General features: G+C 40.3%; 1 protein-coding gene across 2 annotated transcripts in view; it reads right to left on the reverse strand.

Moving 5' to 3' along the window:
* Positions 1–17927, reverse strand: part of AR (androgen receptor) — a 215960-nt gene that overhangs the window by 23536 nt on the left and 174497 nt on the right. Inside the window, exon 4 of one of the 2 annotated variants that reach the window (XM_061409857.1) lies at positions 7304–16689. The exons of the other annotated variant lie outside the window; for it this stretch is intronic. Within the exon in view, the coding sequence (XP_061265841.1) occupies positions 16628–16689 (62 nt within the window). The 3' untranslated portion in view covers positions 7304–16627. Of the gene's footprint in view, positions 1–7303; positions 16690–17927 lie in introns of those variants that run through there. 2 annotated transcript variants of the gene reach the window in all.

Here is a 17927-nt window from a genome sequence, read left to right on the forward strand (position 1 = left end):
CACCCACTGTCAACTCCCACCTCCCATCAAGGGCACAAGCTGGAAGGTATGGGCAGACTAAGCTCATCTTGCCCCAGAGCTAGAGGCCTGGCCCCCACAATATCTTGTCATTTGGTGAAACCATTGTTGACACAGGTTCATGTAGGCAGCTCTACAGACTGGTAGTGCTTACTGGATCTGCTCCTCTAGTACAGTTTCTAGAGGTAGACAATCTCTTCCCCATCACTGGCATTTTCTGACTGTGGGCTTAGAAGTTGCCAAGCCATGTAGTTCCCCTTTCAGCCTGGGAGAGGACAGAAATATAATTAGGCCTATGCCTGAGTGAACTAAGAGATATAAGGATAAGTACTTTTTCTCAGCCTTCTATTTACCTTACTTCATGATTGTATTATACCATTAAACTCCACAATGACCTTAGGAGGTGAGGAATATTTCTTATCTCTGTTTTGCAAGTGAGTAAACTAAAGCAACACAACTGTCAAGAAACAGAATCTAAAAATCTTAATGTAGTCTGACTGTAAAGCCAATGTTCTTTCTACTATATAATACTGCCTACCCCAAGGAGCCTTAAACTCTACTTCTGGCCTAATAGAGTTGAGGCATGGGACTAGGGTTATATCCTCCCTGCCTTCCTCCCTCACCCTTGACCCTAAACTTCAGTAACTATAATAGCATCAAATCCAGAAAGGAAAAGGTAGAAAGCTATGAGATTCCTCTGGCTGGGTGCCTAAAGCAGAAATACGTCTGGGGAACTGTAGTGACTGGAACTATAGTGGCTTAGTGATTCGTAAAATAACAAAATAGGAAAGGTCCTTAGAACTCATCACATCCAGGGGGTTCACAGAATGTGAACCTTCAGTGTCTACACATATAATACAGTTTGTATGTGTGTTTCTCTCTCTCTGGGTATGTGTTTATAGGAGAATGGTGGGAACTCTGGTGAACTAAAGTGAATGCTTGACCACCTTCCGGCCCCTACAATACATGTACACATATACATACATATACACATACTGTTAGAAGGCATTCATATAATATTTACAAATTTTCCTAAAACTCATCTGTATCCCAAAGTTAAATTCAAGCCATAGCCTTTATTATGGGACTTCTGTTGCTAATCCAACAGTTCACGTCAAGGATGGGGAGGCTGAGGCCAGAGTGAGTGAGGTCACCAAGTGGCAGAGCAGAGGCTCTTATTCCTAATCCAGAGTTCCCTGTGCCATATTAGCTCTCTTTTTGACTAAGTCATTTCTACTATATCTCAGTACCTGCCTCTCTGAGCTCCTTTTAGATTTGCACTGTCCAACACAGCAGCCACTAGACACATGTGGCTACTTAAATGAATTAAAATAAAATTAAATTAAAAAAATAATTCCTTAGTCTCACGTAGTAAGTTCAGTCATTCAGTCAGTTCAGTCACTCAGTCTGGTCTAACTCTTTGCAACCCCATGAACTGCAGCACACCAGGCTTCCCTGTCCATCACCAACTTCCGGAGTTTGCCCAAACTCATGTCCATTGAGTAGGTGATGCCATCCAACCATCTTTTCCTCTGTGGTCCCCTTCTCCTCCACCGTTCAATCTTTCCCAGTATCAGGGTCTTTTCAAATGAGACACTTCTTCCCACCAGGTGGCCAAAGTATTGGAGTTTCAGCTTCAGCATCAGTCCTTCCAATGAATATTTAGGACTGATTTCCTTTAGAAGGGACTGTTTGGATCTCCTTGCAGTCCAAGGGACTCTCAAGAGTCTTCTCAAACACCACAATCCAAAAGTATCAATTATTTGGCACTCAGCTTTCTTTATGATCCAACTCTCACATCTATACATGACCACTGGAAAAACCATACGTTTGACTAGATGGACCTTTCTTGGCAAAGTAATGTCTCTGCTTTTTAATATGCTGTCTAGGTTGGTCATAACTTTTCTTCCAAGGAGCAAGCATCTTTTAATTTCATGGCTGCAGTCACCATCTGCAGTGATTTTGGAGCCCCTGCCTCCCAAAAAATAAAGTCTGTCACTGTTTCCACTGTTTCCCCATCTATTTGCCATGAAGTGATGGGACCAGATGCCATGATCTTTGTTTTCTGAACGTTGAGTTTTAAGCCAACTTTTTCATTCTCTTCCTTCACTTTCATCAAAAGGCTCTTTAGTTCTTCTTCACTTTCTGTCATAAGGGTGGTGTCATCTGCATATCTAAAATTATTGATATTTCTCCTGGCAATCTTGATTCCAGCTTGTGCTTCATCCAGCCCAGTGTTTCTCATGATGTACTCTGCATATAAGTTAAATAAGCAGGGTGACAATATACAGCCTTGACATACTCCTTTCCCTATTTGGAACAAGTCTGTTGTTCCATGTCCAGCTCTAACTGTTGCTTCCTGATCTTCATACAGATTTCTCAAGAGGTAGGTCAGGTGGTCTGGTATTCCCATCTCTTGAAGAATTTTCCACAGTTTTTTGTTATCCACACAGTCAAAGGCTTTGGCGTAGTCAATAAAGCAGAAGCAGATATTTTTCTGGAACTTTCTTGCTTTTTTGATGATGCAACAGATGTTGGCAATTTGATCTCTGGTTCCTCTGCCTTTTCTAAATCCAGCTTGAACATCTGGAAGTTCATGGTTCACATGCTGTTGAAGCCTGGCTTGGAGAATTTTGAGCACTACTTTATTAGTGTGTGAGATGAGTGCAATTGTGTGGTAGTTTGAGCATTCTTTGGCATTGCTTTTTGGGGATTGGAATGAAAACTGATTTTTCCCAGTCCCGTGGCCACTGCTGAGTTTTCCAAATTTGTTGGCATATTGAGTGCAGCACTTTCACAGCATTATTTTTTAGGATTTGAAATAGCTCAACTGGAATTCCACCATCTCCAGTAGCTTTGTTCATAGTGATGCTTCCTAAGGCTCACTTGACTTAGCATTCCAGGATGTCTGGCTCTAGGTGAGTGATCACACCATCGTGATTATCTGGGTCTTGAAGATCTTTTTTGTAGAGTTCTTCTGTGTATTCTTGCTACCTCTTCTTAATATCTTCTGTTTCTGTTAGGTCCATACGATTTCTGTCCTTTACTGAGCCCATTTTTGCATGAAATTTTCCCTTGGTATCTCTAATTTTCTTGAAGAGATCACTAGTCTTTTCCATTCTATTGCTTTCCTCTGTTTCTTTGGGTTGATCACTGAGGAAGGCTTTCTTATCTCTCCTTGCTATTCTTTGGAACTCTGTGTTCAAATGGGTATATCTTTCTTTTTCTCCTTTGTCTTTTGCTTCTCTTCTTTTCACGGCTATTTGTAAGGTCTTCTCAGACAACCATTTTGCCTTTTTGCATTTCTTTTTCTTGGAGATGGTCTTGATCCCTGCCTACCATACAATGTCACGAACCTCCATCCATCAATCTTCAGGCACTCTATCAGATTTAGTCCCTTAAATTTATTTGTCACTTCCACTGTATAAGTGTAAGCAATTTTATTAAGGTTATACCTGAATGGTCTTGTGGTTTTCCCTACTTTCTTCAGTTTAAGTCTGAATTTGGCAATAAAGAGTTCATGATCTGAGCCACATTCAGCTCCTGGTCTTGTTTTTGCTAACTATATAGAGCTTCTCCATCTTTGGCTGAAAAGAAGATAATCAATCTGATTTTGGTATTGACCATCTAGTGATGTTCATGTGTAGAGTCTTCTCTTGTGTTGTTGGAAGAAGATGTTTGCTATGACCAGTGTGTTCTCTTGGCAAAACTCTACTACCTTTTGCCCTGCTTCATTCTGTACTCCAAGGCCAAATTTTCCTGTTACTCCAGGTATTTCATGACTTCCTACTTTTGCATTCCAGTCCCCTATGATGAAAAACACATATTTTTTGGATATTAGTTCTAGAAGGTCTTGTAGGTCTTCATAGAACTGTTCAACTTCAGCATTACTGGTCAGGGCATAGACTTATATTACTGTGATATTGAATGGTTTGTCTCAGAAAAGAACAGAGATCATTCTGTCATTTTTGAGATTGCATTCAAGTACTGTATTTCAGACTCTTTTGTTGACTATGATGGCTACTCCATTTCTTCTAAGGGATTCCTGCCCACAGAAGTAGATATAATGGCCATCTGAGTTAAATTCACCCATTCCAGTCCATTTTAGTTCGCTGATTCCTAAAATGTTGATGTTCACTCTTGCCATCTCCTGTTTGACCACTTCCAATTTGCCTTGATTCATGGACCTAACATTCCAGGTTACTATGCAATATTGCTCTTTACTGCATCAGATTTTACTTCTATCACCAGTCATATCCACAACTGGACATTGTTTTTGCTTTGTCTCATCTCCTCATTCTTTCTGGAGTTATTTCTCTACTGATCTCCAGTAGCATATTGGGCACCTATCAACCTGGAGAGTTCCTCTTTCAGTGTCCTATCTTTTTACCTTTTCATACTGTTCATGGAGTTCTCAAGGTAAGAATACTGAAGTAGTTTGCCATTCCCTTCTCCAGTGGACCATGTTTTGTCAGAACTCTCCACCATGACCCGTCTTCTTGGGTGGCCCTACACGCCATGGCTCATAGTTTCATTGAGTTAGACAAGGCTGTGGTTCATGTGATCAGATTGGTTAGTTTTCTGTGGTTGTGGTTTTCATTATGTCTGCCCTCTGATGGAAAAGGATCAGAGGCTTATGGAAGCTTCCTGATGGGAGACTAGCCACAGTGTAAGTGCTCAAAAGTCACATGTTGCTTGTGGCCTGCTATACTGGACAGCACAGATACAGAACATAGCTTTCATCTTACAAAGTTCTATGGAATAGTGCTGTGAATCTAGACTGTACTCTGGGGCAGCCGTCTCATTTGTCATGCCCTACTCATGTTATTGATAAAAAAAAATCACATGAACAGTGTATAGATGAATCCATGGTTTTTCTAAAAGGTGGAGGGACACATAGGACAGTTGGTGCTGATGCAATTAGCAAGGTATACACTCTGTCACCTTGACTCTCCCACCAGTGATTCAGATCTCAGTGGGGTGATGACTCGTGGACTTAAGCAAACTCATTATAAGCAAGTTCAGTATGTGTAGAGACTCGGGGCGGGGGGGGGGGGAATGCATCAATATAAAATAATTCCCCTTCTCTGCATAGTGCTAATGAAAACTTGGCTGATATTCTCATATCTTCCTCCTTTAGACCTATAGGGCATCTGCTTGAGGAAGAGAAGCTGCATTCCCACTTGCCTCCAGGACCTGTATAATATGCTGTCCCTGCGGCCACAGTGGCCCAAGCTGCACCAGGTGTTCTGGCCTCTCTGCCTAAAGAGAGTGACTGTACTGAACATAATTGAAATCAGATTCCATTCATTCTGCCTGGGGATCCTCTGTTCTCTGTCTGCAGCAGAGGCCAGCATGTTGCTAGACGACTTGGAATGCTGGACAATGAGGATTGCTAGTCTCAGCTGTTACTCAATGCCCAAGGCCTTGTTTTCATCCATGAAGGCTGCCCCCACACCCCTTGTGTCTCCTGCACCTGAGCCCCAGAGCCAGATCTAACTCTTGCATGCCAGGTACAGGCTCGACAGGCCCCTGTGTTATGGCAGAGACCCATTGGTTTGCTCAGATTGAGTAGTGAAGCCTGGTTAAAAGGGACAGTAAAGGTGGATAGTTCTAACAGCGTGTGAGCTGCTTTTCATCTCTTCCCTGTCTTTCAATCATAGATCAAAACAGTGACAAGAAAGGGGCATTGGCAAGGCATGTCCTTGTCTGTACCTGATATTTAGGGGACTGGAGTCCTTTAAATGATGCCTGGATCCTGCTGCCTTGAACCTATTGGGAATTCACTTTTCAGCCTAGTGGCATTAGACCCCTATGAGGGCTGTCTCTACAACAACAGAGAATGATTTTTCCAACCAGGTACATTCCTCAGGAGAAGTAGATGTGATTAATCTGTAGCTTCTACAGCCACTGTGACCATTAGGCACTATTATAGCCTCATTCCTTGGTACCTCAAGATAGAGGTTTTCTCATCTATGGACAGAGAACAGGCAAGGTGAGGTGAAGTTTCCAAAGTCTTAGAAAGTCCAAGTTCCTCTCCCTAATGTCAAGGATGTTTCTTTTCTTAGGATCTCACCATGGAATTTGAAGCATAAAATAATGACTTCCTATGATAGGTAGACTTTTACAATAGCCACCAAGATTCCCCATGCCTGGTGTACACATGCCTTCTTCCAGTTATTTAGTCAAACACTAATATAGGTGCTGTTGTGAAAGAAAGAGATTTAGTTAGGGTCACAAGTCAGGTAATTTTGAAGGTGATTATGCTTCATGGGCTTGACCTCATCATATAAGCCTTAAAAGGTACTGGCCTCTTTTTGGAGAGATATTCATGGACTCAGGTGACTCAACATATGGAAGACTGCAGGCTTTGAAACTGGAGGGATTCACAAGGAAAGAAATGAGGGCAGCCTCTGGAAGATAAGAACAGCCTCTGATGGACAGCCAGAAAGCAAACAGAAACCTTAATCATACAACCGCAAGGAACTGAATCCTGACATAATCACATGAGCTTCAAAGAGGACTGTGAACTCCAGATTGGAATGAAGCCTGGCTAATAGTTTTATTTCATCCTTGTAAGACAATGAGGTGAGAATCCAGTCATGCTGTGTCAGACTTCTGACTTACAAAACCGTGAGCTGATAAATGGGTATTAAATTTGAGGTAACTTGTTATGCAGAAGTGGAAAACTAATACACTTTCTTTACAAAAAGTGTGGTATTGGCAAGGTAATAGGCTTTGGAATCAGACAATCTTAGATTCAAACCACAGCTCCATCAATTACTAGCTTAATAACTTTGAGCCCATTGCTTAGTTTCTCTGAGATTCTGTTTCCTCATTTGTAAAATGGGGGTACCACCACCTACTTCTTAGGACACGTATGAGAACTAAATGAGAGATAATGCCTGGCACATTCTAGTGATCCCTCCAAAATGATTTCCTTAATTCTCCACCCATTCCTGAAGAGTAGAGAATGACTGGACTACAGGCAATGAAACCTGGATATGGGGAAGGAGGGACAGCAGGATTAACAGAGAACCAGAAATGGCAGAGAAGGGAAGAGTGACACATTATGAAATGAAAAAAAAAAAAAGTAGCTGAGTTTATTCAGCACATAATTGCCTATAAAACTGAATTCAGGTCTTAAGTGTAATTCTAAATGCTGACTAAACACAAAGGTACATTTGGTGCAGAGCTTCAAATTCTTTGTGAAACCAGACTAGGCTGTACTTATGTGAATGTTTGCAATTACGTGTGTGTGTGTGTGCGCGTGCTTATATATTATAATACTTAAATCTATGGGTCATGAGCTTCAATATCTTCACTAGTCAGACAGATACATAAATGAGTTAAAACAGCCTAGTAAACATAAATAGGGTGGGTTGGGGACAGTGAAAGTGATTGATGCCCTGCCTAGGGGCAGTCTAAGTCTGTTTATGCTAGACAAACAAAATTCTGCAAGTCAATTTTGGCCTGTGGAAAACCAATTTGTGGCCTCTGGCTTATATCATGCCAACCATCTTTCCATCCACTAGGATTAGAGTCAGGGGATTTCACTGTACAACTTTAGGCTTAGATATTCAGAGGAACACTGGATTAAGATCCAGGGGAGCCTGCTGTATGATCTCCAGAATATCCTTTTCCTTCTTTTGCTTTTAGTTTCTTGATATATGTATAAAGTGTAGTAGTTAACAGCAAATAACCTGGAGTCAGACTGCCTCAGGGTTAAGCCAGGCTCAATTGTTCACTAGCTATGTGACTTTGGGCAAGACTTAACCTCTCTGTACGTTAATTTCCACATCTATAAATTGGCAAAACTATTAGCACCTAATTAATAAGGCTGCTAATGAGGAATATAGACACTGTGGTGGTGTCTGATAGTAAAGGGAAGATTCAGCACCACCAGAAGAACCCTCCAAGACCACAGGACGGTGAAAAATTTCACTGAACCTAAGGAGGCAGAATGCAATGATGACATCAGAATTCTAAAATGGTACTCACAATAAAGGGATTTTTATTATTGGTAGTGGTAGTCACAGTCTTATGAGGTATCTGAACTTGAACATATACCTTGATTCCTTCTACACCTCACTTTTCTCATTGGATCAGACTACCGCATAAGACTATTATTAGGAGAAAGTGAGATGATCTCAAATGAAAGTGCTCTGAATTTTATAAAAGTATATCCCAATGGGCAGGCTATGACATTTTCCAAGAAGGAATCTCTAGCTAGACAACATTCTGAAAAGCTGTTTAGGGTAGCAACCTATAAAATATTGTCTTCCATCTTGGGCAACTGGTTTCAAGCCAAAGATTGAGGACCATAGTGACAGGTTTAAGAATCCTAAGATAATTATAAGATCTACCTCACAGAGTTGTTATAACTTTACCTAAGAGAATATATGTAAGGTGCTGAGCACAGAATATATTCCATAAGACAATACATGATGCCTCTTATTCTCTTGCTAGTTGCTAAACCCCACATCACTACATGTCATTTCCTTTATCTCAAGTAGATGAATTTCTTTCTGAAAAAGCTAACTTATGAAACATACAGAGTTTTGACAGGGATTTAAACCAATTAGGAGAGAGAAACAAATTGGAAGGTCCCCCAGACATACATCTACTGCAGTAATGGAGCCCCAAAGATTTTTAAAGGGCCCTGAGAGGAAGCAAAGTGGGGTGAGCATGTGACCCCAATAACCCTGCCTTCTTTCAAAGCAGTGCTTTATTTTGTATCTTCATTTGGGGCTCTACATCAGATATTGTTTGAAGAAAAGATTCCATTGCCAACAAGATGCTTGAAGGCCCCAAGTCTTGTCTATTTCTTCTTTTCCTATTGAAACTAACCCCCATTTTAAAGATGAGCAGACTGAAGGCCAAAGCCAAGTCTTGCCCAAGGTCACACAGCTATATAGTAGCAGAGCAGGAACTAGAATCAGGTATCCTGACTTCTTGGGTAGTACTCTTTCAATTTTATCAGGTAGGGTAGCATGTTAGTGGGGAGCAGGGTCAGCTGGAGATGAGTGAGGAATAACTAGAACAGGGATAAGAGACAGGGAACAGAGCCAGTTCTTGGCAGGCATGGAGTGAGAGATTAGTAGGGGGTGCATCCAAGTGTAAGTGTACACAAACAAGTATAGGCCAAATTCTCCCAGGCAAGAAGGCTTCTTGGTCTTTCCGCTCATGCCCCCATTCTCCCAGTTCCAATTCTGAGTCAGAGGGATAGCCAGGGAAAAGAATATCAAATTTTATCTTTCAAGGTTTATGTTGGACTATTTAGTCTAATGTTTTTTAGTTCATGAAGGAGTAAACGTAATTAATAATAGAATGATATGCAGTGCTGCACATGCTTGCCAAAGCACAGGATCTGGCAGAAAATATTTCCAAGTCTCCTCTCTCTGACTACTGAGCCAGAAGAAAGAGGTTCACTGTCCAGATACCATTCTGGGTGAGGGGCACAAGGTCATTACCCAAAACCTGCTAATGTGAAATTGCAGAGCCTGGAAATGGTTTCACATATCAGGCTTTTCCACTGGAAAAAGTAACTACATGAATTTAGAGAATACATGCTTTTACAATTACATTTAAACTGACATTAAAAACAAATGTGAAACAGTCCAAGCCGAACAGGTCAGCATGACCTGGAAAGCAAACGAGAGAAAAAAAAAAGAAAGAAAGAAAGAAAAAGAAAAAGAAAAAAGGCCCAATGTTAACAGCATTAATTCTGTCAGTCTGTTGTAAATAAGAAAATACCACTGGTGTATTAATGGCTTTATTAAAGGAAAATTCACTAGCAGAAATATGCAACATTCAAACAAATAGAAAGCAGTTAAAAAATAAGCCACATTAGCCTTTCGATTCACATTAGGGGAACTCTTGTTGGCCTGGAGATTAAAATTCTGCCCCAAAGAGGGGGAAATTAATTCTCTTCCCTCCTTGAAGTCTTTCCTTGGTTTTTCTCCAGAATGTTGTTTAGTCAGGGAAGGAGAGAGATGTGTGTGTGTGTGTGTGTGTGTGTAGGTGGAGAGTGGAGAAGGAAGAGGGTGGAAAATGCAGGCTCCAGGTAAGGCTGGAAGAGTGCTTCTGACCCTCACATTTGTCAGCCCCTGGCCTCAAAGATTCCACATCCACCAAAAGGAAGCTAGCTTCAATATGAAGTCTCTGAGGCAGAGACAGAGCATAGCAAAATATTGTAAATTCTAAGGCTCTCTCCTCTTACATCAATGCAAAGTTTGAGGCTGGCCTGGGAGAAGAACAAAACATCACACTTGATGGAGAAGCAAGTGTATGATGTAAGTGAATAGTGTGGGGCACTAAAGCTAGAAGACGTAAAATCTTATCAACGTTCTTCCGTCATCTTAACTTCAATAGAAAACAAGAAAGTAGGCACTGGTTCTTAGATTTTGCCTTCTTTCAGTTTATGAAAAGTTCAAGTGTGTGTGTACTGCTAAAAGGGAAGTCACATTAACTTTGAGAATAGGGAGAAAAAGAATGTCTTACTGTACTCTCCTGGTCTGTTTGAAGAGATGGCTGGCTAGCTTCTTGGAGGTGTTCCTCCAGGGGAATCAGAAATCTGGTCTGTGTTTACTGAACTTGTATGGATCAGCTACTACCTTCAGCTCAATGATGGAGCCTAAGGTTATGATCAAACTCCATGGCAGAGGTCCAGCAAAATAGAGGTAAGAGGAAACTTGTGAATTGTAAAATAACCAAGTGAAAATGACCACAGGAGCCTCAGATAGGGACAGTGGCTCTTTGTTCAAAGCAGCACTTTGAGTCCCGTTAGCTAAGCTTCTTTGCAGCAGTAGCACACTGGAAAGCAAGCAACTGCACCAGAGCTTCACTGCATCCACTTGAGTCAGTGCCTGATGCCACCATATATGATCAAAAACAATCAAAGGGCCTTCTGCTAATACCGTCATATTATAGAAAACAATAATCATGATAGTCATGGCTACATGAATTGGTAACTCTACTACTTAGTCCTCACATAGCTATGAGGTAGGGAAATACCATCAGCCTCACTGGGAGAAGTAATCAACTAAGAGAGTAGTCCCCAGCCCCAACATCAGAGTTTCTGTTGAGGAGCAGGGGCTTAAGTCCCCAGGTCTCTCATTCCAGATGTTTCCAGGATACCCAATAAAAGCCTCTGGAACCCTCATTTTGAATAAGGCAAATCAGGTCAGCCTTTCTTCAGTGTCTGGTCATTATGAGATGTTTGCAATATCTAACCTGGAATTTTTCTAATATGGTGAACATAGCAATCTGAAGATGTGTTAGCATGTTAGCTGGCTCCATAATCAGATACTTGAGTCAGATCTCTGATGTAGGAGGCAGCAATGCAAAGTTGGGGAGAAGGAGTGCCTGCCATTTTGGACTAGAGATTTCTTCTCATTTCCTACCTGTAAGACAGAAGTGAGACTGGGAAATGGAAAATTCTTTATTTGGAGTTTTGGGGGCTTTTCCTCTTTCTCTTTCTTTTCTGCTTTATTGATCAACATACTAAAGGACATATATGTGTTTGTATGTGCCTCTTGGGCAAGAATTAAGTGGTGGTTGTGGTTGAGAGGAAAGGATATGGGGGGAGAGAAGGGAGGTGAAATTTAACAGTCTCCTTATAGCCACTCAGAGGCCAACAAAGTCTCCCTATTTGGTCTTCTGAATTTCTTGTAGTAGCCAAACAATCCCATACTATTACAAGCATTATTACTCATCCTAGAGATGGGAATGCTTCGAAATTAATGTCTCTGCACCTAACAGCTCACTAATCAAAGCTTCTATGCCTCATTTTCCACCCTGGTGAGAGTCCTTAGTCTCTTCCAGTTTCATTGTGGTCAGCATGATACACCACACTGTGCAGGCCCAGGCTGGTGAACTTTTGTCTTGGTCAAGATCCAGATTTTCTTTTTAGTTCCAAGTTCCAGTCCAAGTTTTTTGCAGGTGATTTCTTCAGGATTGGTGCTTACATTTTTTTTAAATTGCTGACTGTTAAAACTCTGAAATGTCCCTCAACAATCAATTTTCACTTCAGCCACAGAACCACTGGTCCAATGGGGTATTAAACAGTGAAAAGAAATACATTCTATGCCAGGCTTAAGAGATCTAAAAACTGTAGCAAGGATAAAATGGACTGAAGAGAATGGAACTTGGTTCTAAAAGAGGTGATCCAGGGTAGCCATGCCACTTGCAGTTTACTTTCTATATACCCATTGCCATGGAAATATTATTGGTAATAGACAATTTGAAGGCTCTACTGGGTTGTGGATGGTTGTGTGTTTTCCCCTTAGTTCTACTTCACATAAACATGATCCCAAGGGATGTACAAAAGTCTCTAAAAAAGCATCTTTCCCAGGTAAATTGTCTATGTAGAAGTTCAGGACAATAAGAAAATATTCTAAACACTTTTGTTGATCTTAAGGAATACATTCTCCAATTTGTAAGAACAAGTGGCACTTTTCTTAAATCAAAAGTAGAAGGTTTTCATACAGTTATGTTATCAGCTCATATGAAGCTTTTTTCTAAATTGTTATATTTGGAAAATACCTGCTTTTGTATATATGACCTATTGTGTGCTGTGTACTCTTAGTTTTCCGCATAGTACCTTCAAAAAATATTGCCTATGACATCATTTTACTCTCTCAAAAGCAACTGAGGGAATTTGGAGCACTCACAGCAAAAGTAAACAACAATAAAATCTGCTGCTATTACACTTTAAAAACTCAAGGATTTTAAGTGGTGATTTTACAAGTGTGATACTTATTCAGAACCAGATATCATCAATTTTGATGATCAGAGAAAATTATTTACTTCTAACCATAGTTCTATAAAAACAAATATTCAGAGACAGACTACAGCATATATATGCTGTCCCAGACAATGTGGTTTGGAGGTAATTCCATATAAAAGTTCACTTGAGAACTACAATTAGAGAGAAAGATAACTTTTACCCTCCAATATGTCACCAAATATGTATGTAACCAACTGGAAGATGGCAATATTGGCTTTGGAGGACAGATTACAAGGGTTAATTCAAGGGAAACTCAGAGACTGGAGAACCAAGGAACCAGTGCCAAAATCCACACTGCTATAGCAAAGAGAACAGGCTCCAGTGGTGACTGGGAGCACACAGACCGATTTTCATCTGAAAAAGGAAGTACAGTGATATTTATTGTGTACCTACTATGTGTTAGTTTCTTTATAAATTTACCGCAATTTTGTAAAGGAGATTTTATTATTCCCATAATGTAGTTAGGAAATTGAGTTGGGGAAAGTGAAGCTCAGAGAGATTTAATGATTTACCCAAGGTCATCAAGATAGTAAGTGGCAGAGCTAGGACGAGAAACAAGGCCTGTCTGTATCCTAGTCCATCAAGCTATTTCCACTATACAGAGAACCTCCTAAAACACAAAACCAAAACAAAAAAAGAAAACCAGAAACTGTAACTGCTGAGCAACATGTACATGTTGTTGTCAAAATTTATATGGTAATTATACTCCTCTGTGCATGCCTTAATTATGCAGATCTGTAGGACTATTTAAGTATCTAAGAAATGTGTGTGGGGAGTAGCATTTCTCAGAATTGAGACTTACTGCTTGCATCTCCAACCTAGAGACTTATGGGGCTCTAATCTACAGAGTTAAAGTAGAAGGGAAGAAATTCCATTAACTGAGTTTTACATTGTTAAGTCTTCATGATACTCAATACTCTGCTGCTTGCTGAAAGGGGTGTTGAGGGGATTCAATCATTGAGTGGACAGTGAGACGCAAAGTCTTAAAATTTGTGATTTCTAGGCCCCTGACACGAATAATGAAGGTATGTGGTAGCACCATGATGAGGTTCTGGGTGGATGTTGGAATGCTAGTCAGAGAAAAAGAACTGCTAAACTTTAGGGTAGAATATCTAGATAGCCAAAATATTTAGTGATCACTTTGCATGATGCTAGAAGTCATCATGTTTCTCAGAAATAATGTATCTATCATGCTCCTTGGGTAAGGAATATGTACCTATGACCATTAGATAACTTACTTAGTAACCCTGCTTTGGCCTGAATTATATCTTATCCTTTGTGTATGACAATAATACTACGTACCCAACATGGTTTACTTTAGTTGTTTTAGAAGGCATTGGTGCATACTCTTGAGATGTGGTGAAGATTGTTGGCTCTTGGTCATGAAGTCATTCTTAATTAATTCTCCTTGTGAGCAATATACATGTAGATGTATACATCTATAAATACATGACCTGGGCTAGTGGTATCATCTACTTATAGGGTAGAGTATTTATCTATAACCAAGTTTTCCAAAGTACATTCCAGAAAACATCAGTTTTATAGGATATTAGCAGGTGTTATATAAAAACAGGTTTCTGTGTGTGAGATAAATTTGGGAATCCTGAGTTACTAAGCTCCTCGGTTTATTTTAGTGCAATATTTGACAAGGTCTGTGATGGGATAACATGCACTGTAAATATTCCTGATCAAGACTATAATATTCAGGTTTTCCTAACTTATTAAATCATAAAAATAAATTTTCATGTATCATTTCACAGAACTCTTTTTCTCAAAACTTACACCAAGAAGCACTGGCCTAGATCAAGGCAACAGGCTTGTAGAAGGGAAGGGCTTATGCATGTGGTCAGTACTTGCATGTATCAATCTGAACAGAGGCAACTAACTCCAGGAACCAAAGCTGTAATCCTAGATGTTTAACAAAATTGATGCTAGAAATTTCTTTATCTCTCACTACCTGGGCTACTATCTCCTTTTATAAAACTTAAGTGAAAGTGAAGTCGCTCAGTCATGTCCGACTCTTTGCGACCTGTGGACTGTAGCCCACCAAGCTCCTCTGTCCATGGGATTCTCCAGGCAAGAATACTGGAGTGGCTTGCCATTTATAAAACCTAGGCCCTCACTAATTCTCTTAAAAAACAAACATGCAAATAAAATGGATATGTGAACATGTCTATCCCATGTCATAGCTCTTCAACTGCCTGAAGTTCAAACCTTTTAGCATAATAACCAAGTATATTTTCAGTGTGATTTCAGCTTGCCTTCCCTATTTCCCCAGATTTGGCCATGAAAGTAAAAGTGAAAGTATTAAGTTACTCAGTTGTGTCCAACTCTTTGTGACTCCATGGACTATAGTTCACCAGGCTCCTCTGCCCATGGAATTCTCCAGGCAAGAATATTGGAGTGGGTTGTCATCCCCTTCTTCAGGGGATCTCCCCAACCCAGGAATTGAACCCAGGTCTCCCACATTGCAGGCAGATTCTTTTCCATCTCAGCCACCAAGGAAGCTCAAATCTGGCTATATTAAACTATTAATACTTGTGTTATTCCTCAAAACCTCGATGCTTATTTAAAATGTCTCTCTGCATTTATTCAAACTGTGCACTTTGCTTTGAATGTCCTTTCCCTCTACCTCACTCAACTTCTTCCCAGTAATTTCCTATTTATTCTTTAAGGTTAAGCTGTATTAGTTATCACCGCCGGTCTCCAATTATTTAACTTTTTGAGGGCAGGGATTGTATCTTATTCATCTATGTTCCCATAAGATGCTTACTACAGAAACTGGCACATAGCTGGCACTCAAGGAATATTTGTTAAATGGATAACTAGATGAATGGAAGGATGGAAATATGAAAGGCCTAGCTAGTTGGCTGGTTGGAAGGATGAATGGATAGACGGATGAATAAATGTGAAACTTGTCTCCTGAAGAATCAGGCTATGAGTGGTATTTCAGCACTGGAATCACTCTACTGCATCTAAGGCATCTGATCCAGAAGTAGCAGTGGTGGGCTGCCCATGAGCATGGGGAATGATGAAAGAGCTGATATCAAGGCTCTTGTCAACACTCGAAAATGATAAGGATCTTTGTAGTGCTCATGGTAACATCAGACCAGAGTATCCTCTCAACTAGAGAATCATGGAGGTTGTTAAAACCTGCAGATCTGTTAATAGTTTTGAGTCTCAGGTGTGGAGTTTAGCCCCCTAGAAGGAATGAGACTTCTCAAATATGTTAGAGTAACCCCAAGAAAATGCTGCATACTTCCAGTTTTCACAAGCTCTGGGGCTTCGTGTTTCTTTTCCACGTCTGAGGTTTGGCTGTTACCTGAAATTCCTAAAAGGCCTATCATCTTCCATGGTTCAGGAGAGGAGGGCATAAGCAGGGGCCAATGCCATTTATTAAAAGTTGAGAATTCAAGAGTTGCTTAACACAGAAATAAATAACATTTTGGGAGGAAAAGGAAAGCAAATGAGAAAGAAAGAAGAGCCAGGGAAGAATATGGTGGGTAAAGGTAATTTTTTCTTTCTCATTCCATCTTGAAAATTGGGAGTATATAATTGAGAAGTACAGAGAAAAGTGAAGTGACTCTATTTACTTAAATTATGAACTGTGAAAAAAACAGCAGTTAATTCATCAGAGAGAAAGTGCATCTTTGGACAGTTACATTTTTAAAAAATTTCTAAATGAAGAGTAGGCAAGAAGGTTAGATTATTGAAGCAATTAGAGACATGTGGTTTTTCCAAAGCAGGAAGAAACAAAATCATGTTCAAAGAAAACCTATCCCTGTTGTAGATGGGCAGTTGAGAGCCTAGAGGTAGTCTTTAAGGAAACCATGCTGAGAATCCAACGACCTCCAGGATTCTTTCAGAAACAGTAAGAACAGCTAAAACAATAAGAATCAACAGGTATAGAGGCCTGGAAGCAAAAACAAAAGGGTATGTGTTTTAAGTATCTCTGAGCTGAGGAGATTCCATTACCAAACACTACAGAGAAAGCTAAATTAGAGACCTTGAAGCATCAAGATCAAGCAGCCATCGGTTGCAGAGTGCCAGCTTCTCTAAGATACAAAGACAGCCCTTCTGCCCCCCACTCCATCCATAACCTATCCATACAGTCTAGACACACAATATAATATTACTTAGGTGTGACTAGAAGAAAGCTGAGCACTGAAGAATTGATGCTTTTGAACTGTGCTGTTGGAGAAGACTCTTGAGAGTCCCTTGGACTGCAAGGAGATCCAACCAGTCCATTCTAAAGGAGATCAGTCCTGGGTATTCTTTGGAAGAAATGATGCTAAAGCTGAAACTCCAGTACTTTGGCCACCTCATGCGAAGAGTTGACTCATTGGAAAAGACTCTGATGCTGGGAGGGGTTGGGGGCAGAAGGAAAAGGGGACAACAGAGGATGAGATGGCTGGATGGCATCACCGACTCGATGGACGTGAGTTTGAGTGAACTCTGGGAGTTGGTGATGGACAGGGAGGCCTGGCGTGCTGCGATTCATGGGGTTGCAAAGAGTTGGACAAGACTGAGTGACTGAACTGAACTGAACTGAACTGAGAGGTAGCTAAAGTCACTATGTGAGTCAAAGTACACAAGTCTAGACTAATCTATATTTCTGGGACAGTGAATAGACAATACAAAAAAGGACTGTCACAGCTACAATTCTTTCTCTGTGAGCTTAGACACAGAATTACAAAATGGTAGTTCCTAAAAGGTAGTTCCTTGGTGAAGCTCATTACCTTATTTTTATGATGAGAAAAATGAGCCTCAGAGGGGAGAAAGGAATTACCCAAAACCACATTCTTAGTTGCCATTTTGGAATATATCATATAATTTTGAATTGAGCGATAGGAAAAATAAAACAAAATTATATAAATCCTCCTTCAAGGTGATCAAAATGTTGATGCTAAACCCACATCTTATGAAAAAGGAAGTCTATTATTAGTATATTCAAAAGGATCACTGTATTGATGTTTGCTGTCTTTTTTCCATTTTTGGGTAAAGTTGTAGTATACACTGAAATTGCAAGATAAAAATAAACTTGGGAGGGGTTTTCAGCAGGGAAGCAGGGAATATGGAGATAAGTTTAGCAAAATGGAAAGGTTTGTTTCCCAAACAA

The sequence above is a fragment of the Bos javanicus genome, chromosome X (genome assembly GCF_032452875.1).
Source record: "Bos javanicus breed banteng chromosome X, ARS-OSU_banteng_1.0, whole genome shotgun sequence".
In the NCBI taxonomy this organism is placed as follows: domain Eukaryota; kingdom Metazoa; phylum Chordata; class Mammalia; order Artiodactyla; family Bovidae; genus Bos; species Bos javanicus.